The sequence below is a fragment of the Balearica regulorum genome, chromosome 3 (assembly GCF_011004875.1).
Source record: "Balearica regulorum gibbericeps isolate bBalReg1 chromosome 3, bBalReg1.pri, whole genome shotgun sequence".
NCBI classification, from domain to species: domain Eukaryota; kingdom Metazoa; phylum Chordata; class Aves; order Gruiformes; family Gruidae; genus Balearica; species Balearica regulorum.
The window spans coordinates 74,209,498-74,232,893 of NC_046186.1; the positions used below are offsets into that span (position 1 = coordinate 74,209,498).

Genomic DNA, 23,396 nt, shown 5'->3' on the forward strand with positions numbered 1-23,396 from the left:
TCATCAGTTCTAGCACCTAACACAGCTATATGCTGTTCTTACAAGACTCATCCATACAGTTTTGCTTTCCAATTCATCCTTGAAATAAGGTACACCACAAAAGTAAAAGTTGAAGACAAACAGCTACATCAACACACTGACTTCATATCAGTTCTGTGCTTTTTTATTTCCCTATGAAAGCTTTCATCACTCTTGCACAAGTTAGAAAAGTGAACTGCACTCAAAGAATAGGGCAAAATACACGAACTCAGAAACACTACACAACTCTCAGTGGTGACTGAGATTTGAGAGGTTAATTTACTTCTCTCGTATTTGCTCCAGTATTCTCTTCCCTGCCTGTCTTCTACTTGTAGCTCAGTGACATGGGGCTCTGCAGCACTGCAAGTACCAGCAGAGTAACACAAACATTGCAAACATTAATGCTGCCCATGGGATGCATGCGCCATATCTATGCAGAAGTAAAAAGAAAGGTCCATATTCAGAAGAGACTGTATTCCCACTTTTTTGAGCATTCACTGCACAATCGCTGTCTCTGTATTGCTGCCTTGGAACTCACAGCTGGCCAGGGTAAATGGCTTAAAGGGCCTTTTTTTGGCCATCAATTTCTCCAAAGTTATGATCAACCCCAGGAAAGGCCAAGCAACTGAACTGTTCTTGCTTGAACTCCACAGTTGCTAAGCTATTATCTTATGAGCATGTTTTTGACTTCCTCTGACATTCACTTATTTGTGAGCAGAGCTCATAATAGCCCAAGTCTAATAGCTCTTGTATTAAACTACTTGTGTGGTGGGGCCAGTCTCTGCAAATCCCTATACCAGACTTCTTGGCTCCTCTGGTTCAAGCTCTGCCTGTGGGCTTTCATGGAGCTGATTTACCTGTTTCACTTAACTGTTTAGCAGGTTGGTGATAAGTGGAGATGAAAAGTAAATGTCACATTTTCCCCTCTATCTCACTCTTTCAAACTCTTGTGCCTGAATTCCAAGCTCAACTCATTTTTCTAGCCTTTAGAAAATTCATATGAATGCTTAACATTCTTCTGGTCTATTAAAAGAACGGTTTCCTTTAATCAACGAGCAAGCAGTTGCAATTAAAAGCTCTAGAAATTCTTTTCTATGTAATTCTATGTTCATTTTAATGTGGAATTTTATTCACATTAATGAATATGGTAATATTCACTTCCAAAATGACATCGAAAAGATTTTAACAATGACTACACTTGGACAGTCAGTTAGCTTGTCACTGGTAGGGTCAAAAAATTGTAAAATACATTCTTTGATTAATACGTACTTTAAAACATTTCTTAATTGAATAGCAGCAATAAAAAAAATACTATGAATATGGATCAAGACACTTAAGATGCAAGTCCTATCAAATTATTCGTTTCAGTGGTGAAAACAAAAACAACAACAAACCCCTGATTTCTCCTTACAGTAATTGTAGATTCACAGAATTACTTCATTGACATTGCTATCGATTTACAATAAGGAAAGATTCAACATATTTTCTGGAAAATTTAGTACAGATTGGCAAGTTACAACCATGCAGCTCTGGAGAGAGAAGAACAAGTAGTTAAGCTTGCATGGTGAGCAAGTGCACCAAGTTTTTATGTTTGTGCTCAGGGGTCCTTTACGGAAGAAAATAGAGATTTCACTCCAATGTCGTAGTCACATTTCTCAAGCCTTTTAGAAGACAGCAACTGTGCCCCATTCATGTCTTGACGTTTTATTCTTACCTGATGTTAGCTGACTTTGCTTTCAGGTCATTCCAGCGCTGGTTCACGTCATCAAGCCGGTGCTGGAGCAGGGCAGCTTCCTCAGAGTTTCCCAAGGCTTTCACCATCTTCTGTCTGTTTCCATCAATGCTTTTGAAGATGTCATTGTGGGCATCAATCTCAGCCTGGATGTCCTGAAATACCAACAACAGAAGTCCAAACATCCTCTCTAAATAAAGGAAGGGAGAGCTTATTCTCGTTGGTACTCCTAAGCACTAGGACTGAGCACATAGTCTGACTCTCTTGGGTAACTCGAAGAGATCTAGAGGGGAAAACCTGCAACCCTATTAACATCATTATAAAAGCTCTAGCTTTCTTTAGTGTGAGAAAAGGAGTTTGAAAGTCATCCTTGACTGTGAAACAGGACTTGGAACTATAAACATTAAAGTTCTCTGCATGTTTTTGTAGCACTGAAGGTAACGGTCTACTGTTCTCCCACACATTTCACACAACGCAGCATTTGAAAATGCACTAGAAATTCTTTCCTGCTCAGAAATGACACAGATTCAGCCTTAGCTATGTTGTCTCTTTCCTCTTTGAAAAAAAAGATTGCAGAAACCTTACACAGCCCAGTGAAATTCAAACTATGTAGTGTGTTAGGTCATATGTAATGAAAGCTTTTAACTAAAATCTATGTCCTTAAACTGCAGCTAAATGACTACCAAGTTACTACAAGCCCATTTTACAATTAAACTGGCCTGCAATATGTGGAGAGGTAGACATAAAACAGCAGGATGTATGATAATCTGAATTTCATAGTAAATACTGAAAAGAAAAAGAAGTGCTTGTGATTTCAATTCAGCTTATTCATTTCTCCTCCCCTTAGAAATTAAACATATTTTATTCTCTGATCTGCCATCTGCCTCAAGAAACACATTACATATGTTGTCTTCATCTAACCGAGCACAGTATTATTTTTAAAACGCATTAAAAGAGCAAACAAAGCTTCCTGCATCACCGCCAATGCTTTCTAGCATCCATACATCTATGTATACTCTAACGGAGCAATGTAAACGTGTGGAGAGCCAGGAGGTGTACTGGCTGTCTCAATAGGATTAATCAGTGAAGATTGTGACAGGAACTTGATGCAGATGTAAACAAGCTTCTTTTGCAAAGGAAAAAAAAAATCAGTAAGTGAAATCCCTTAAAGGCTTTTCTTTCCTTCCTGACAACTCTTCAGTAATCTCCATCTGTTCCCAGGAGCACGAAAGGAGGGGGCTTTTGTACCTCCCCATCCTCAAGATGTAGTCCTGCATCCTGGAATGGCTTCTTGCGTAGCTACAATTGATAGTTGGAAACAGTGGAAAAGTAGCTATGAATTTGAGACAGCATGAAAGCTTTCTTCAGTTGGGGAAGAAAGCAAAAAGAAGTAAGAATACAGCTAGAGAAGGGGGGGGGGAAGAGAGACAGAGGGTGAAAGTGTGCAAGAAGAGCCGGGGCAGGGGGGGTGGGGGAGAAGGGACACGACGGGACAGACAGCATCAGTGAAGCTCTGGCTCTCTAGCTGAACTATTTGACTTTGGACAACTACCTATTCTTTGCCCTGAGTTTCACTACTTTAAACCAGATTAAAAGATACTTTTGCTGTCTTTAAACCATCCTGATAAAAATCACCCTTCTGAAAATAGATACAAGCAATGACATTTAAAATGAAAAACCAAAATGAAAGTGTGTGATGATCAACAAACCCAAATAAGACAGCAGTTAAACAAATCAGACACTTATCAAAAACATTTGCAGCTCCTGTCCTACGCAAGTAGACCCAGTGAAAACCAGCTCAAGCCCACACAGCAGGAGACAGAACCACGTGCAGAAGTTACAATTTTAATTGCACACTAATCTGTGCTACAAAAGCCTGGTCATGTCAAATCCATGTCTATGCCTCTTACAAGAGAAAACTTTATTGAAAACAAGCTGATCTCTAATCTTCCATTCTACAATCACAATATTCATTCTAAAGCTATTGAAAACCTTCACCAAACATTCTAGCTTTGATTATATTTGAGAGGACACTTAAGCACGCAAACATAAGAATGTTTCATTCAAAATGGGTTTGATTCTTGCATTTGCCAGTCATCATGTTACATTGATTAAGGCACAGTAAATCGGCTGTTCACATTCTTGAGTCCCATCTGTGGTGGCCATGTTGTGACAGCTCAGTTCAAAAAATCAACTTTGCTAATTACCTTCTCTTTCTCTTTTCTGATCTCCATTTTCCGGGGGGTGGGGGCAACAAAAAAACCCAACAAACCCACCACTGCCAGCTGATGGATAAACCAACAGGACTGATATTAAAGTTAATGAATGCCAGTACATCAGAGCCCTCAAAAAAACAAGGGAGAGAAATCCAAACAACATGTCCTACATCAACGTGCACATGGAGGAAGTTCAGCAGGAAGGTGGGATGTGAAAAATGGCTAATGGCAGACAGACGCATTAACTTACTTATTCCCCAATAATAGCAATTGGTAGTAATTGCCTTTACTCACTCTGTTATCATAATATTTCAGTTCTTATGAGATTTGTAAACATGTTGTCATCGCCCCCCTTAGAATTTCTTATTTCAAAGTAGGAAGAACTCTATTCATCCTGTACACATCCCAATTCGTGTTCACCCTGATCTATTATTTCTCTTTCTCCTGCCTTTTTCTTGGTCATTGCTTCCCCATGTTCTTCTCCACTGTCCTCTATGTGGCAAAAAGGGACAAAAAGTTGATTATCCTTGCTCAGGCCCCAACCAGGATTAACTCTAATAAGAAATAATCCAATTTCAATTTTTCAGTACTTTAAAAGCAATTATAACCATTTCCCTATTATCACGCAGAAGCTCCCATATCCAGAGTCACAGAGTCAACACAGGATGCAGAAGAGGGGAAAAAAATTCTGTTGCTTTTGCAACATAAAGAGAGTGACACAACCGTGAAACACCATCATTCTTAGCCCAACGCGAAGGGGATCTGGGCCAGTGCACTCTCCTGGTGCAAACGAAGCAAAGCAAAGCAAAAAAAGAAAGAAAAAAAAAGAAAGAAAGAAAGAAACCTAAAGAAATACACTACAAAAAGGGAAGGACCTCTTGCCAGCAGAAATTCATAGTTCTTAAATTGTAGTTACATAGTTTTTATCAACTTAATTTTTGGGGGTATTACCATAAAGATGTCATATTTTGCTAATTTTGCAAATATTTATGTGTGCATATCTGTTAAACTGGGTTGATAATTTACTGGTATGAGGTCAACAGATCTGTTTACATGCCCAAGTGCTGAGGGGATTAAGGTCATAAATGAAGAGAAAGCTCTTTGAGGAAAGAATTCATCCTATATATAAATCAAGGTGCAAGTTTCAAAGTTTTGAAAGACAGAAAGGAGAGGGAATAACTAGGTTGACATTTATGTATCTCCTTCACCCTAGCCAGACTATTAGAAGATTGCCACTTTCCTTAAATACCTTTTAAGAATTAAGATCAAACTTCTGCCTGGCTTTTCTACTTTGGTCTGGTGATTTCAAAATCCTCTTATCTCCATTCTGAACCTTAGTCTTCTTTGCTTCTCTCCCTCCTTACCCCTCTCTCAGCAGATGATTTACCTGGAGGATTCAAGACTTCATCTTATGCATGGATCTGATTTTAAAGCTTGAGTCCATAATAAGAAATCTATTTCTTGCTTTAATTTCCATCAAATAAAATACTAAATTATCATATAATGACAACTGAAGAGCAGGTGTCTTTAAAGAATGTATAAATATGGTATGTGACACTCAATAACAGCCCAAAGGCAGACTAGAGTGACTTGCCTAGCATAAAAGAAAATATATGACAAAGATTTGAACAGAACTAAACTTTGTGACTCTAACTCCAAGGTCAACCAGCTATCAAACTTTTTTTCTTCCTTACAGACTGCAAGGATATTTTAAACAGTTACAACAGTAGACATAATTGTCCTCCGGAAATTATTAAATCTTTATAAAGAAAAAAAAAAAAATCCTTTAAAAAGATAAAAAAAACCCACAACCAACACCCCCACCCCAAACCAACAGCATTTCCCATGAGGATGGGCATTCTAGTGCTTTTTTTCCTGAATGATGAGTCCAGAAGGCCTCTAATTCACTCTGCAACCCCCTAAGCCATTAGCATATTCACTTTCACTCATGTTTTTTCAGATTTTATTTGTTTATACTGTCTTCATTGGTACCTTGCCATTAACACTGGCAAAATATTCTCCTCTTTAAAGGGCCCAAATCCTTCTGTTGAAGGTAAAAACATGACTGGTGGAAGAAAACTCAACATTTCCACACCAAAATTAAAGGGGAAGAAACGATGCATTTTATAACACGCAAAATGTTACTCTAATCCATTCTCTCCATTAAGAATCCTAGAGTACTTGAGCTTTATGATACAAAGATCTAAAACAGGGAAGTTATTTTCTTCTTTAAGGTAAATAAACAGATGTTCCTATTATGTTACAGATTCTATTATCAAGATGCCTTAATCAAGTTTTTACTATATATATGATGCAAAACTCAACTTAGTCTCTTACAAAAAAGGTCAATAGCATTCTATACCAAACTGGGTTTTTTTAGAACAGTTACATACAGGACTTATCAATGTTTTACTCCAATGTTTTTTAAACCCACTATACAGAGCAAAATTCTGGACTATACCCCAAATTTTTAACCATGTTTATTAGGAAACAGAATTCCACTGAATTTCTATAAAGATCTGACCACAGAGCAGGGATGGCAAGTTACAGCACACAAACTACATGTGGCTTGTAAGAACAGGACATGCAGGTCCAATGCTGATGCTGTGCCATTTGTGTTGGCACACAGACTGCTATGTAATTTTAATCCCCAGATACAAGCCACAGAACAGGCAAACTGTTGCAGCTTTTGAACCACATGAAGATCTTAAGAGGAGTTAGTAGGGTTGAGGTTGACTCCTCATGAATGAAAAATAGCTTGAAAAACTGCATTTTCCCCAGCAAAGTTTACCCCTGGGCTGTTTTGCCAGGACAGTTTTGTATTTCTTCCACCCAATACCAAGCATGCCTGTGACTGGAATGGGGCAGCAGACTTGGTGCAGGTACAGGGAATTGCCAATCCCACAAAAATGACTGCACATTGCCTTCACTGACAATGTTCAAGTCAGCAAAGACGTAGTTACAGAAATGCTGCACTTGCCTCTTTTAGAGGTCAGGAATAAAAGTGATGACTGCTCACCAAAGTATCCGCAGAAAACTCTTCCACTTGGACAGCTGGAACAGAAACGTCAGTGCCAACCTAAGGACATACCTGTATGCCACAGACATCAGTCAGAACATCTTTCTTTGAGGTCTCACAGCAGGTACCAAGGGAATGGATATTTTTTTATTTTTTTTTAAATAGCAGATTGTTTAGTCTATATTGAACCAGATACATTTTACCTGCTGCTGCCAACTGCCTCTGGGAACACTGCTGTGTCAGATGCTCCCTTTACCCCCCGCTTCACTCTGAGCTTTTCACTTTTTGATGACTCTTAAGGAGGGAGTAAGAATTAGGGCATGATACAGGCGTATGAAAGTGGTCATTGTGAAAGGGAAAGAAGATTTTTATTGTGTTCTTCCTTATAAAAGCTGGGGGTAGCAGGGAGAGAGGGATGCTGTTGTAAAAAGAGACTGTTAAAAAAAGAAAAGTCTCTGAAGAATCCAGGTAGTAATCTCATCCAGGGAGTCTCTCCTCTGGTGTCAGAGCACAGTCATAACTTTAGACAGGCTCATCCCATCTGCTGTTCAGAAGCCTACAGTGGCAGTTGCTGTTAAGTAATCAGTCTATAATGAATTCACATTCAGAAGAGCAGTACACATGCAAAACCCTTGGGCAGAATTGCCATTATCATAAATCCACCAGTGGCAGAAGTGTGTATAAAGATAGACATTAAACCTCTCTAAAGTGTCATACACAGACCACACTGGGTATCACTACAGCCACTGTGACTATAGCATAATATCAAAGCAATTCACAAAAGCAATTGGCTTTAGATATGACAGATATTTAATTACTACTTAAGCTCTCAGGTATTTCAGGAAGAAAAAAAACTTTTTTGGGGAAAAGCCACTTTGGGATATTTTTCACACCTAATCTTCTGATGCCTGTACTACCAAAAGCTTTGCACTAACACTTCAGGTTTCCAAAAAGCTGTCTTGACTTGCACTTAAACCTAATGGATAGCACCTTAACAGGTGACGTATGGCGCAGGTGAGGATTCGTTTCATCACAAGAATGGTGATGCACTTGGGAAGGCTGAGAATTCAACAACCTCTGTGGCTCCATCGCACGGCACTGACTCAACATCTGAGGAGCATCATAAATCCGTTAATACTAATTCCAGTAGTCACATAACTGCGACTGAACAAAGTCAAAGCAGCCCTGCCCACTCCAGTGTAATGCGACTCTTCTTCTGCATAGGAAGGGAGTGCCATATAAGCTTCTGCAAATGCCATCTGTCTTCTGCATTACGACCACAGGAACAGCGCTTGTCATTCTCTCCTTGCAACATATATTAATGAATCCAGAAAGCTGAAAGTAGCTTGCAAGCCAGGATCACTGTCATAATGCTGTTTCTCCTGGCAGCAAACTCCTCAGTTAGGAAGAACAGGATGGGCGTGTGGGGAATCGTGAGAGGGAGAGATGAAGTAGGGGAAGAGGAGGGGAACTTGCTCAAAAAAAAAAAAAGAAAAAAAAAGAAAAAAAAAGAAAAAAAAAAGAAAAATTGAAAAATAAGCACAGATTAGAATTTGTGGTCAAAGTTCACCAGCTAAAATGTTAACTTTCTTCTCCAGCACCAAATCATCCTCCTACATCACGTTATAAATTTCAGCACAGTAAACAAAATGACACAGTAAGCTTCAAGTTAAAAAAATACAGCAGAGTTGTAAGACCTTAAGTTTTGTTTTTGCTCAGAAACACTACAATCAATTCCGTTGAGACAAAATAAGACAGTGGAATATTCAAAATCACAGGGGAGAGCCTGGAATTTGCAAATGCCAGGGCTTGTATAGTTCAAAAAACATTGGTTTCAAAAATTATCTTAACCACATCATGAAGTATCTCAAAGAGTCCAGCATGTGTCCTAATTTTTACAGGCTACCAGCAGCAATTAGAAGAGTGAAGCCCAGCTGACAGACTGGGAGCAAGAGAGGAGCAAGTGTTCTACACAGTGAAGAAGTCATGTCACAAATGCTTTCACTGTTACTATTAGCTACTTTTGGAAGAGTCATGCTGGTGGGATATTGAACAGTATCTGTCTCATTAGCTCCAAAGTTTGCTACTGTAGGAAAGTAAAAATACAAGAGTTTAAAAAACCCGACAAATCCAAACCAGTTTTACAAGTCTTCCGCTCTAAACCAGGCTTCTTATGATTTTGAAATTAACCAAAATTATTATGCAAACCCAAAACAAAAAAGTAGCTTAATTTTATTTTCTGACACTTTTATGTTCATTTAGTAACACCCATTGTAATACTGCTCTGGTGACCAGTGCTGATTTCTATTTAAAAAAAAAAAACCCAAAACAAAAGAACCCCAACCCACCACAACAAAAAAGCCCATACTGAAGCTTAGAGCTTCAGGATAGAAAACCACAGAATCAGGCTTTACAATCTACTCTCCTGCTTTGTGACCACAGTGCTTATGTTTATTATCTTAATGTGTAAATAAACTACTATATATTCTGCTACAGACTCTGGTCTTGCAGGGCACAGGAAGTTTGTATGTAGAAATGTTATTAAAACAACCAAAAGAAAATACAGTATGCAAACCCATGCTAAAAAAGGTTACAAAGATATGATCCAGGTTTCATTGGAAGTGCTGAGAATTAGATGAAAATCTGGTTTTGAACAGTTTCATGTCTCTCGCTAATCAATGCAATCACTGCAAAGCCAAGCTGCCTGCCTCTCAGCATTACTGGCACCAAATGTCCTGGTAAGAGAAAGAGTAACTAGCTTGAATAAAAGAACAACAGGTGAAAGGATGGCAAAAGTGGCACATTCACTGGAAGTAATTCTACTTATAAAAGTCATGATATGATCTTCCAATTTGACTAAGATAGCATTCAACTAAATTTAACAGCAAACTGCAGAGCACTTCCTTTATGTCAATAGTGAAGTAAGGTCAGAGGCATCCTGGAAAGTCCCCTTATGCTCTTGACTTAGCAAAGTCCAAACTTTTCTATCATTTCTGTTGGGGGGGGAAGAAAAAAAAAGGAAAAATAAGAAAAAAGGAGAAAAAAAAGAAAAGAAAGAAAAAAAAAAAGGATGACTACAATCAGAGCACAGGCTCTAAAACTAATGTTGTAGTACCTGAGATGGGGAAGAGAAGCAGCATTAGACTTCCATATTTGAGAGGCAAACGGGTCACACGAGGACCTTAACAGCAACACAGAAAACCTAAGTTTAACATCAACCTGCCCTTTTTATTGTGTAATTTTCAAAGGCATAAGTATATGAAACTGTGCTTATCATACCTTTTCAAATTTTGTCAGCAGCTCACATAAGCTGAAGTTCAGGCCAATCATCATTAAGCGTCCCCCGAAGCCTACATTCTCCTGGTATGTCCTCCAAGCCAGGTCTATAGCCTTCAAAAGGTTTCTCTCTTTTTCCACCTATACTGTCTCAAAACTGTCCGAGTGCTCCTGTCCATACCCCTCGCCTGGGCTGTGATCCCTCGGGGGCAGTTCACGCAGCACCATTGTCGCAGCCTCCCTGTCCCTGCGCCTTCCCATGGGCTGGGCAGATGGGGGTGAGCCACTGACGCTGGGCGATGCTCCTTGTGGGGTTAACCTGGCCCCATGGTGCTGTGGGGATCTCCTCGTCTCCAGGCCTGGCCGGGACTGCCTCCAGCTCACCTCAGCAATGGCCTGCAGGCTACAAGCGCTTCTTGCAGGCCTCAAGCTCAATGTTTGGTCTCAATGACCCCAGGCAAGAGAAGCTATACTCTGCTGGTACATGATGGATGCAGAGAGTGGGGAGGAGGAGCAAGTCCTTCCATGTTGCTCCATTCAAGGGAAAAAAAATACAAGAAAAAAAAAGAAGAAAAAAATTCCCCAGAGAAACTTCTGTTTATAGAAAGCACCGAAAGCCAGCTTTTCAGAGAAGTCAAAATGGGACGAGACACTCTTCAGCCTAGGAAACACGGCAGCGTGGCCGGACAGGGTCTTCTCCCTGCCTTCTTTGCAGCTGGCCACCAGCAGGCCAGTGGTGCTATGGCAGTAACCAAGCCACCTCCAGCCCTCTTCTCTCCACCCGCTTCATTTTGCCCAGGGGATGCTGCACCGCCAAACAGCCAAGCCCCATTTAAAAGAAATCTAAAAAGTCATTTCCTTTGTTTAGGAAAGAAAAATCTCCAGCAAAGTATCCCGCTGCAACCTCCGAAGCCTTTGCTGGGGATCTCCTCCTTTGGTCCTGTCTGCTCTGACAGCCGTGCGGTAATCTATCGCTGGCATTTGTTTATTATTGTAATCGGCATCCTCCCTTCCAGCAGCCCTGGTGCTGCTCTGAAGCCAAGCACACTCCCCCTTCCTGGAGGCCCCCCCCCGCTGGAAAACTACCCCTAAGGCTGCAGAAACCCCGGACCAAAACCCCTCACTCGCCCCTCTTCCTTCCTCTCGAAAGGAAAGGCAGCTACGTAGTCACTGAACAGGTTTTGGAGCTGTAAAAGCAGCGGGTGCTCCACACGTGCCCGCTGCCGCTGGTGAGGGCAGGCTCGGCGCAGGCAGATTGTTTTCCTATGAGCCTTTGCTGGAAACCTGACACCCCCAGGGTGGCTGCTGGGGAATCGCTCCAGTTCAAACCATTCCCACTGGAAGCCCTGGGTGCATGTGAAGGCCTATTTAAACTGCTATGAATGCTTTCCGTACAACCACGCGTTCCTCAGCCGCCAAAAAGTTTCAGTAATAGCTGCCAGCGAGTCAGAAAATGTATAATTAAAACCAAACCAAGAACTCATCACTTGCAAAAGCCGTTACAACTATTACTGCTGTGACCACGTTGGGAATCACATCCTGGTTTTACTTGCTTTTTAATTCATCCGTCATGTGAAGTATCAACAAAGTCACCAATGACAAAACTGCCGTCAAAATTATTCTCAGCTAGCGGATTACATCAGTACAGCCAGTATGGGTCAAGGTTTTAAGAAGAAACTCTGGAGAAAAAAAATAAATAAATATTGGCAGTAGTGGGATTTTTGCTTATTTTATTTGTACTTTGCCACATGTCTGTATATTTTATGTGGGCATATTACACAAACTGCAGAAGTGCTTGCCAAATAAACTGAGAAAAGTTTTCCAAATAAAGAAGGCAGAACTAGACCAGCTTTACTGCATAACTGACAGGTAAGCACAAACTCTCTGAATTTATTCCACTGCTTATGGAAGCAAAAAGCCCAATTATTAATGCAACAGTATCTCAAATCATGTTCAAATACCGTTCTTTTCTAAATTAACCACTTACAGAAGGAAAATAACACAGAGTGAGAAAGTAAAACCATCCTGCAAGAGATTTAACTGCAATCTCTATTTGAGAATCTCTCTTTTCTTCTCCTGAAAGACAGACAAAAAGTTTGGATCCTGATTCCTGTACACACTAAGGCTTCTTTCTGCTGCTCTTGCAGAAAAAAGCCCTTGCAAAACAGAAGGAAAACAGCATTTAAATGCACTTCAGTGCTAGTGCACATAAAATGAAAATGGGTGTCAGGCTGGATTATAATGAGGCTTCATAACTCCAGGACTGTATCCAAATATACACATTAATTTTATGTTTATTCTCAGGCTTCATACTTAGATAAATTGTTTCCCAATTTTCTGTTGTCATCAAAAAATCACTCATTCTAGATCTTTCAATACTATTAAATGCAAATGTAAATGCCCTCTGAGGTGGATAGGTACCATTTTGCAGAATTCTATAAAAGATAATCAAATAGGTACAGTGTTGGATCAATGCTTCCAGTAAAATGGCTTTGAAAATTTTACTGAAAAAAACTTTTTCAGTGGCCCTTTCACATAAAAGCTCATTGCAATATTTGAGAACTTCTGCATCTGTAGAAGAAAAATAAAATACAGCAACTGAAATAAGCCCTACATTGACATATATTTAATATAGCCTGTACAGGTAAAGACAGCAGTTCTGTAGACATGACACTGCTGGATCACAAGTTCCAAAAATACAACATAAACTGTAAGACAGCTTTATATTACTTATTACTACTAAAATTTTCCCAATCAGTTTTGTCATAATTCTCCATAAAAAATCCGTACATCCATTGTTGGCAACGAAAATAGAATTTTATAATGAAAACTAGAGATTGCACACAGATGAAACATTTGAATGCTAGAGTCCAAAGAAATTCACGTTCTGACACCGGAAGTCCTCATGTAAATACAGGATCTTCAGCCAAAAACGAGCAGAATGCCGACAGTGCTGTAACAAAGCCTCCTTCCAAAATGCTCCTGTAGATACTGACACCCACAAATGGGAATATCAGACACTGGAGAGCAATGTACTGCTGATGCACTCAAGGCACTGCTGCAGAAAATTGTGTGCAATGGAACTTCTTGTTACATTTTGACATTAAAGCAGTTTGGTTCATTCTCTCACACATCTTAAATAATAAGATAAAACTGGATAAAAATAATATAACCAGCTAACAGCACTTTAGAGCCATTGGTAATATTACTAATGGCAGCCTGCAAAATGCAAGGACAGAAAAGTACTTTTATCAACGGTAGAGAAAGGAAGGTCAGCACAGCTGCCTCTGACACAGAGAATTACAATTATATTTGCTAGCAACTCTTTTTAGGGGTGGGTTCTGAACTGCACGCCCTGTAAATCCAGGTTTAAGAGCCTCATCATTTAGCAAGACACTTAATGCTGGGATTACAAGAATGGTACATCTAAAAACTTAATTAAAAAATCAATTAAAACCCCCCTACTTTTCATTAAGTATAAACTCAGAAGTGACCGAATGTTAGGCTACTGAAAACAAGTGAACCAGCAGAATCAATGAAACCAAAACCAGGTAAGGAAAAAGAAAAAAAACATTATTGCATTGCCTCTGGAAGGCAAAATATCTGATCAACTTGGAGATGATCTTACACACACCTCTAAAGCTCAATCTCAGTAAAGATAAAAGCCTTTCAGACTTTAAGATAAAGTATGCGTAAAGTAACTATAAAGAATTTGCTTCATGCTTGAAACGACGTGCAAAAAATGCAAGAAAGCTGTCATACTAAGCACAATTTGACTTTGAAATACAAATTCAAGAAAGGAGAAAGGTTTTTTTTTTCTAGAAGAAAAATGGAAAAATAAACAACAGCAAGAGTGAATGAACCAGGTTGTTTATACACAAAGCACACATATATCTTAATGTGACTCACAACAACCAGTAACAACAACAAAAAGATTAAAAGAATAGTGTTCCCTTGTGCGACTCAGATGTAAAGGACACAGAGGTCAATAGGTGGTTACAGCAAATCAATACACCCCGGTTTCACTCAAGACATGCAGCTTCAGGCAGGAACACAAAAAATTCACTTGTTCAAAAGCACTGTGGTATTTTCTCCTGCCTTGCAAAATACCTGGTGTCAATCTGATCAGACGAGGAGGGAGACCTGCCCTCTCCCTTCTACAGCAGGTCAGCATTTACAACGCAGAGTTAACACACGGCTCCAGCGAGGTCGCTCCTATGCTGAGGCTCCCTATCAATTGAACCCAACACCAGGGTTTCACTAAGGAGAGGTCTCCCAGCAGAGCCTTGCTGATAACCTCTGCCAGAAGCCAAATCACTCAAGCAGTATAGTACCCCATGGACCAAGAATTCATCGAGAGAGATGGACAAATCAAACTTTTACAATAAAGAGAAACAAGCGGCAGGCTAAGACAAAAGTCACATTAATAATAATTGCCCCAATTACCACTTAGGTATCCATTACAGTGGTGATTGCAATGCAGATTATGAATTACATGAAAGGGTTTGCAGAGTTCCTAGAGCTTAGAGCCAAGGCACTGCACTGCTTTGACTTTTTCCTCATTTCTTTCTTTAAGACTAAAGGATATCAGTTTGTCTTGGGAAGGTATTTTTACATGGATCATCCAGTCACATACAGTGGTCTGCCCGGTGCAATATCTGCTGTATTCAATAACAGAGTTCTGTATTAGGTAAGCACAGATAGACTGTGGCCTTCCTCAGAAAATGGGGTATGAGACAAGACTTTAAATCTCAGGAACAAAATATGTTAAGATTCCAGATGAGATAATGTAGTCTTGGTGACAGGCAATGTTGCGCTGCCAGGAAAGATTCATAAAGGACTGGTTTGTCTGGTAGTGGTTTTTCCCCTCTCTTATTTTTAACTAGTTTGGACAACACATGGCTTTCAGCTTTATGAATCAACCATGATTTGCAAATGGTTTGGACCTGAGTATAAGCTGCACCCAATCTTAAAAGCAGAACATTTCAAATGTACTCAGAACACAAAAACACAAGAAGTATCTCATACTTGGAGTATATCTAAAAGAGATTAGATGTCAAAGGGAAGTATATGGGGAAGTACCACCATGGCATCCATTTCATGCATGGAGCCATTAAGAAATTTACTGTACGAGAGACTGAGACTGAAATTCCATGTATAGGACTGGCCAGAACAAGGTTTTAATCCTGACCCCAATGAGGGAGGCAGCAAGGAGTATGGAGGAAAACTGGCTTTCATGTCAGGCAGGAATTTCATCAGGTTGTTGCTTCCTAGTTATGACTGGTGACTAAATAAAATGTTCCTATTGATCGACAGTCTATAAAGAGTTTGCTGGGGAAGCCTCTTTCTAAGTCTGTTAGCTGCCTTTCCTCCCGGTTTTCCCTCTTCAGGTATAAGGTATCTGCATTTGCTCGCAATAATCACACTGGAAATCAGCAAGCCATGAGACACCTCACGGTCATTTTGCCTTTAATAGCATCTTTAACTCTGCTCTCTTTGCACAGAAATAAAATAAACAAGTTGTCTTGAATGTACTTATTAATATTTTTATTAAAAAGGTGGAAACTGAAAACAGGATGAGTTTAGTGGTGATATAATGTGATAGACTGCCAAAGCAGCACACCAGAGGAAAAGATTCTAGAGGCTGCACTAACCCATACCCAGAATAAGAATCCAGCTTCCCAAGTTAAAAATATGGAGCTTTTGATATTTCAGCCCAACCTGAAAATTGAGTTTTCCTTAACATTTTCTAGAGCGAGATGAGAACAGTTTTCTAGCTCCCTGACAGCTTAGTCAGAGAAAAGCCTCATTAAATCCGTGCATAATACATGGGATAAGTAAATACACATCTTTAAAATCATTTGCTATAAGACGGGTGGCTTATATGTCACTTGGTAAAGGATACTCATCTCTCAAGATACTAAAACTGACCAATGAAAAGCTGATTAACTAGGTAGTTTTTAGACAAGTACTCAATCCAAACAGTGGAAAGATCATGAAAATCATATTTTAATTTCAGAGTTTATCATAAATTATTGACAGAGCATCTTAAATTCTACAGAACTAACTCAGTATCTATGGATTAAAATCTCATTCAAAAAACATACTGCAGTCTCTTCCTACTGTAATTCTAAGCAATGGCATTAGACTCAAGTACCTAACAGGGATATAGTGCCATTACAGTTATACTGCATAATTTATCATTTTGCCACACTCCAAGGATAAGTACCCAAGCACAACCTTTTGACTCAGTCTGCCTGTATATTTTATGTTCTACCTTGTCTTACATTCTCAGCTAACCAAGCAGCCTTATCTTGCAGGAAGGAGAAGTATTACCTTGGTTTGCGTTGTGATCTCAGTCATAAAAAAATTTGCTCCAGCTATAAGCTTTTCAGTCATGAACTTTTAATTCTATATTTGAATACTGGCCAGGCATTTGCTATACAAAAACAAATGCATTTTGAATTTCTAGCATGACCATTAGCAAAATGATCTTCTGTACTTAAGAACAGTATGAAGTATGTAAATTGTATTGTTTGAAGTAACTTTTTATTATCTATGAAGTCAGAATCCTTACAACATTTGTAAAGAAATGTGGTTTTATATCAACTTTAACATGCCATAGTGGAACGGCCATAAGAAAACTACTCTTTTGAATATAGCAAATGGACATCTCCTAAACAGTTGTATCAAACCACAGGAGGTCAATCTCCTAATCTGGCATGAAATACTGAAGTATGCCATACTAATCTACAAAACAGGTGGAGGTTTCATTTGTTTTCAAAGTTCACTAAAAAACAATCAATGACCCTGGACTACAGGGATGTTCTATTAACATTTAATTTAAACCTTTTCATGCTGTGGATACTGCATCAAAGCGGCAGCCCACAATGCATCACCAACCAAACAGAACTATACTTTTTGCTGTGAGTGACTAAAGAAAAGTAGTATCTGATGGAGGGCTTACTTTAAAAGCCTTATGATACCATAGGACAACCTTGCCGTCATCTAAATTAATTTTCAAATCATGGGATTAAATCTTAAAAACTTGTCATAAGATTAGGGTTTAAATGTTGTAGTTCAGAAAGAGTATTCATTCTTTTCACTAACTGTGGAATGATCCCCTGAGCCAACTCTGTGGTTATGCAATTTAAGTGAATAAATGTTATTCCTTTTTACCGCATCTAGTGTGTAATGATAGCACTGAAGCTGCCAGGTACACCTACTCATTGCTTAGCAACACCTTAAGGGACAATGGAAGCAATTCAAAGTTTCGGAAAGTAACCCTGTAAAATATAGTTGTGGCTTTTCTGAAGTGAGGCGCTTCAAGGTAGCTGTGTAAAGCATGTAAAAATGGGAGAAGCTACCACAAAGACTGGGGAAGTGAGACAAGGGTGCAGAGAATTGAATTTCCACAACTCTGGCTGGAAGACACACAGCGCTGTAGGTGCTGCTGAAAGCCCTCATCTGCTTACAGCAAGCACTTCTAAATAGGGAACAAAAGGCTAAGAAACCACCTTCCTCCCATGCACAGGACAAGTAAGGTAGAACATTTACTGTCTCTTTTAAAAGTTACGGCAAGTCCTTTTCTCCACTCAGCTGCCCGTCCCTCAAACGCAATGGAAGGTACATGAGAGAGGTCTCCACGTGCAGGAGTGACAGTTCTGCCATTCATATCTTTTTATACGCACGTGTAATCAGAAATTAATTGATCCTGCTTTAATCAGTGAGGCAAAAATGAAAAAAATGTAACACTACACCACAGGTTAAAGAATAAAGGTAAAGTCCAAATTGCATAGATCCTTCTAAAAATGCCTTTGTTTCTGATTGAAAATAAGCTTCCAAGGCAGTTCTAAAGCACTACAGAAAGCAGAGACAAGCCTCATCCAAAAACCTTAAAATTTAAGAACAGTAAATAAGAGACTTCCCTTTTCAGAAGGCATCAAGGGAACCGGTCATTGCATGTTTTCTTGTTGCTGGCTTTTAAATCTTATCCTCACTAAAGCTTCCAACAACCATTATCTAAGGGCTTCCAAGGAGATACCGCATGCTCTTAAGTAACGGGATGGTTGAGAGCAGTCTTTCACGTCATGCTGCTGATCTTCCTGGCATCTCCCACAGCAAGAAGCATTCGCCGTTGCAGTGCCTGAATAACTGGCCTATAATCTTTGCCTTAGACGGGTTGTTTTGCTCTCCACTCCCCCCCCCTTTTTTTTGTTTTTAAATTGTTCAGGATTTCAGTCCCTGAAAATGATTCCCAGCATTTACTACAGTGAGAAATTAATGTAAAGTCTCAGTAAGAAGCACTCGTTTAGAGGCATCTTCCAAAATCACACCATATAGCTCCTATCTAGTTTCTTTTAAAGTTGCTGTATGTGATTACTAGTAGCAAATTTGTGTTTGCTTATTTAAGTGTCAAACTAGCAAAAAATGCTTTTTTTTGGTTACTTTTTTTTCTTTTTTGGTTCCTTTGGTTTTACCTTTCAGTGTAGTGTGCAGCCCTTCAGTCTAATTTTTCTTCCAGTGGCACATGGAGAGACAGGAAGGCGCTTGGCCAAACTCCACCCTTAGTTACCCTCATGAGATAACTCTGAGCTCAGCAGGGTTAGATGAACATGACAAAAAACTCAAGTCTGCCTTAATGCCTGGTTTATAACCTTACTTTCTATTTGATAACTTACTCCAGTAACCACAGTCAGTTTACCAGACTCATTTTCTGACTAATGGCTACTCAATATAAAACACAGAAAAGCAGATGGATGCCAAAGATTAAATCTGTGGCATCTATTGACTTCATCTTTGGCATCTGTAGCACTTCTGAAGTCAGCACTCCCAATCCCCAAATTTTAAAAAAAAAAAAAAAAAAATCAAGTCTCCCCTAAGGGTGTTGCTAGGACCAGCTGCATTTCAGGAAACCCAAACCTGTTGCAGGATGAAGGAGGAGAACTGGAATGGATACTATCAATGTGTTCTCAAACTCAACAAGCTGTTAGCAGTAACTAAAGTTTCAAAGGATACACCCACAGAAGGCTTAAAAACTGGAGCAAATCTGTTTAATTCAGAAGAGAGAAGGGACAGAGAGAATAGGAAAGCCTTAGTCATCCTCCTGTATGTACTCAAAACCACAGCACAGAGCAAAGGCCAAAATGGGCTGCCTACTACCACTGCCAGCCCCAAAGCCAGGCCTGTGCAACACATCAACGCGTGTAACAAATGCTGCTGCCTTGCTCTCCGGTGGCACTGTCACCCCTTAGTCTGAGGTAAGCCAAGCCCAGGAAATGAGGTGCTCGGGGGAACGGACACGCGTGCAAGACGGGAGGCTGCCAAGGGCTGTTAGCACGCTCACACAGAGGGACTTGGAACTTGCCGCTGGATTTCTCAGTGCTACTGCCGCAAGCACGCTTTTCTTTTGAAATATCCCATCTGACTGAAGTTATTAAGCACTGAACCAAATTTCCTCACAGAAGGTTTATTATCTTTCTGCATGCTGTGCCATTTTGCCAACTAAGAGGCTCACATAGAGATCTTATCAGTGGCCTGTTGACAAAAGTAAAGAGCATTTACAATTGAAATTATGATAATATAATCTTTACTCTTGAAATAAAATGTAAGCTGCATTATCCATAACTGCAGCTTTAGCTTTGGCCTGAACAAGAAGCTTATTTAAATGCAATGTGCCTAAGGCTCCTCTAGCCCCATTTTATTACTAGTTACTTTACAAGAAACAAATAGGCTTTCCAAATTTATTCAGGCAGAGCTTTCATTGTTTAACGTTGGTCAGAAGCTCCATTTCCCCTGAATTATTGTATGCTTTTATTCTCATTTAACTCTCATTTAAAGTCAAGGGCTCCACCCACTTTTTAGAAGTGCCTGATTTTGTGCTGGAGGAAGGAAGCCGAAGATTTGCACATAAAAGCGTAGAATGAAGATTAGTCAGCTTCACAAGGACACAAGAGCACTGGGTTACCTTATAGTATCTGCAACTAAGCTCTCAATGACTTTTAATCAGGTAGTAACTTCTTGAAGGTACTTTTGGGTTTTGGCGCTTCACAAAAATTTGCTGGCACTGAAAAACTGCTGCCAGCATACAGGAAAATTTGAGGAAAAGAGAATTTTAAATATATCCACTGCTTTATATTCATTCATATTGTGTTTTTAAAAAAGCTGGAACTCTGAAAACTTAAAGAAAGGTTACCACTTAATGAGGATTCAGATAAAAGCTATTTAATTGTAGGTATGAGTAAGAAAAAAAAATACACTTGGCAGTCATGCTGCTAAAGAAGAAATATTTCAGTCCATTACACATGTGCTAGCATTTGATGCCTGTAAGATCAAATCTTGTTGCCCTTTCTGCATGTTTAAAGTCCCAACAGGGGGAGAAGTGGGAGACGAAGCGCACACAACAAAAACATAACAGAATAAGAATTTCTATTAAGTTGTGGGGGCGGGACAACACACTGCATATTCATCTCTATGTGGAATAAATAAGTACTAAAGTGGACTTTCTACAGAAGACCAATAAAGAACAGCAAGAGTGAGCACACCAGTAAGGCATGGCAGGTATCACCTATGGTGAGCACGCACATCTCAAAGACACTGATCAAAACAGCTGTGAAAGGCAGAGGCACTTGCTCCTTGCATTTCCCCCAGCTGTGGCACGCAGTGGGATGAAGACTCAGAACTGAATTGTCCAGAACCACACGTATTCCCAGAACAGGTCTCTTCTGGTGCTAGAGTTTTGGCTTGAGAAGTTTGTGCCTAATCAGCCATTCAGTGGTAACGTGAAAAAGGTTCAAGATGGCAAAAGGTAACTCACTGTAAAATATGTAAAGAAGCACCAGGAATGAGAAAATGCAAAAAACCAAAGCCTATTCAGCTGAAGAAAAGCCCTATGTCTTTGGTTTATTTAGTAAAATCAAGCTATACAAATTTCAGGGCAGAAAGAACGAGGCAAATGTGCAAGCTGCATCCCTCTCTCAAACCCTTCTTCATTGCATTTTACTTGTCCTGCAATCACCTATAAAATACACTCTGTTAATGGAAGTGACTTGTCCAACATATTAAGCTATATTACTGTTCTCTGGTTACTTTAAGAAAAACAACAGCAAAAAACCCCAAATTGACTGTATGCTTACTAATGCAAGATGAAAATTATCACCTTCCACACAGCCATTTTCTCCTTGAAAAGCAGGCATGGGATATTCAGATGCAGCCTTGAACAGGTTCTTCAGGTTGCTGGCATTTCCCATAGGCGCTCTCTGTCATCACAGACCAACTCCAAACTGCTCCTTGACACCCCTCAATAACTACCAAGGAATAAACAATATCCACATGTTTGTGCATACATGGTTTCTTTCCTCTGTGCTCCTCACCCATACATAAAAAGAGGGTATGCAAAGAGCGAACATATTTGTAAAGAGCAGATTTGTTAAAAAACAACCTTGGATCATCTGTCAAGGGTGCTGAGTACTTGCGGCTCCCCTTGAGACCGTGGACCTTAAAGGAAATAAGCATCTCAGCAAAGCCTAGTGTTTATATAACTAAAGCTAAAGCAAACACAAATGAAAGCCCACCCGTGAGGAAATGAAGCCCATCAAAGAATGATATTCTATAGCTCCAAAAAGTCACTGTAAATGACAAATGCTTGTTTCCATTGTGTCAGACATTTCCAAAAACAAAGAAGCCTTCACTGTTATTACTGCAACCTAACACCTGCTAAAGGAATCTCTTCCCTGCAACGGGTTGTGCATTTTCTTCTGGTACTTGATAAAAGCTGTATTTTCTGCTCTCGCAGCTCCCTTGGGGAGCGAGCACTGTGGTAGCTCCAGCCATCACAGTTTAAGGAACATGTGAATTTGAAACTGAATGAAGTTCTGAGCTCTTATCGGGGTCCTACTGAAACAGCACGGGGTAGTTCAGTCATTTTTAAATATAAATAACGTCAAGTAGTACATAGGCCACACTGTCAGACATGCTCACAAATACTCTTTCATTCAGAGCTACATTATATGCTGACAGAATTGGTGAACTGCAGTATTTCTGTACACCATTCACCAAACAAAATACAAAACAGCTCCCTCGGGAATAGCAAAACACCTTTAAGATAGACCTTTTGTCTATAATGCTTAACATGTACAGCAGACTTCTGCAGAGTAGCGGGAAAAAAGATCGATGATGGAAACATGAAAACCACTCATTTATCAGAACAGGGATTCAGGAGGGACAACAGAGTTAAAACATTCAACTTTAAAATCCATACACTTGTGCGGAGATGGAGCTATCTTACAGAGGACCAGAAAATAAGACGTCATTCACGAGTAGTAAATTTTTAAAGTTAATTTTTCTCTGTATGACTGTTTTCTCTCTGTCTAGGACAGCAGAGAGGAGAGCAGTGTTAGCAATTTTGGTCTAAGGTCTTCAGGGAAAGAGGCTCTGCCCTACTTTGACAATAGCAGTTGCTGAGGCAAATTAGGTCTCTGACAGGGATAAAATGAAGTTCCACTGTTAGCACAAAAGAGTTCCCATTGATTTTGGCATCTTTCTGCTGATGTAAATAATCAAGTAACCATAAATTTGACAAGGAATAATTGCTGCCTTGTCCATTACACAGTGTACTCAAAAAAGGCATTTAAAATCACCTTGATCAGAGGGAAAAGGAGAAAGGAAAGCCGAGCTCAGAAAGTTCTTCTCCTTCATTAAGCTCCATTCTACAATGTCACCTGCAACCACACAATCATCTTTCAGTGAACGGGGAAAAAAGTTTGGTGGCCTAAGCAGTAGGTTTGAAATTGCATGCTCTGACAAGGTCAATGGACTCTTAATTCTGCCAAAAAAGGAATTTATGAAGTTTCATTTAATCTGCAGACGAGCTCATTTGAAGCAAAGGTGATCTGCGAGCAGCAGACCCGGTGATGCGTGGCTCCCAATAGATTTGTCTCCAGTTAAGCTTCCACATGGCTTCCCTGAGCCCTGATGGGAGTTCAGCTCATGTTCTTGCAGCCTTTGTTAGTGACACAAGACTGAGTTTTCTTTAACCCCTTGTCCTGTATGCACAGGACTTTTTCCACCAGTCATCTCCATTTCAGCCTGGACTGTCAGTACTGCAGTTATATTAAAGCAGCCCAAGAGGACTCTA

At 39.8% G+C, this 23,396-nt stretch overlaps 1 protein-coding gene across 5 annotated transcripts in view; it reads right to left on the reverse strand.

The window, feature by feature from the left end:
- Positions 1-23,396, reverse strand: part of UTRN (utrophin) — a 411,474-nt gene that overhangs the window by 135,789 nt on the left and 252,289 nt on the right. For all 5 annotated transcript variants that reach the window (XM_075748479.1, XM_075748477.1, XM_075748480.1 and 2 more), the window contains one exon: positions 1,733-1,905. In XM_075748479.1, the coding sequence (XP_075604594.1) occupies positions 1,733-1,905 (173 nt within the window). The remainder of the gene's footprint in view (positions 1-1,732; positions 1,906-23,396) is intronic.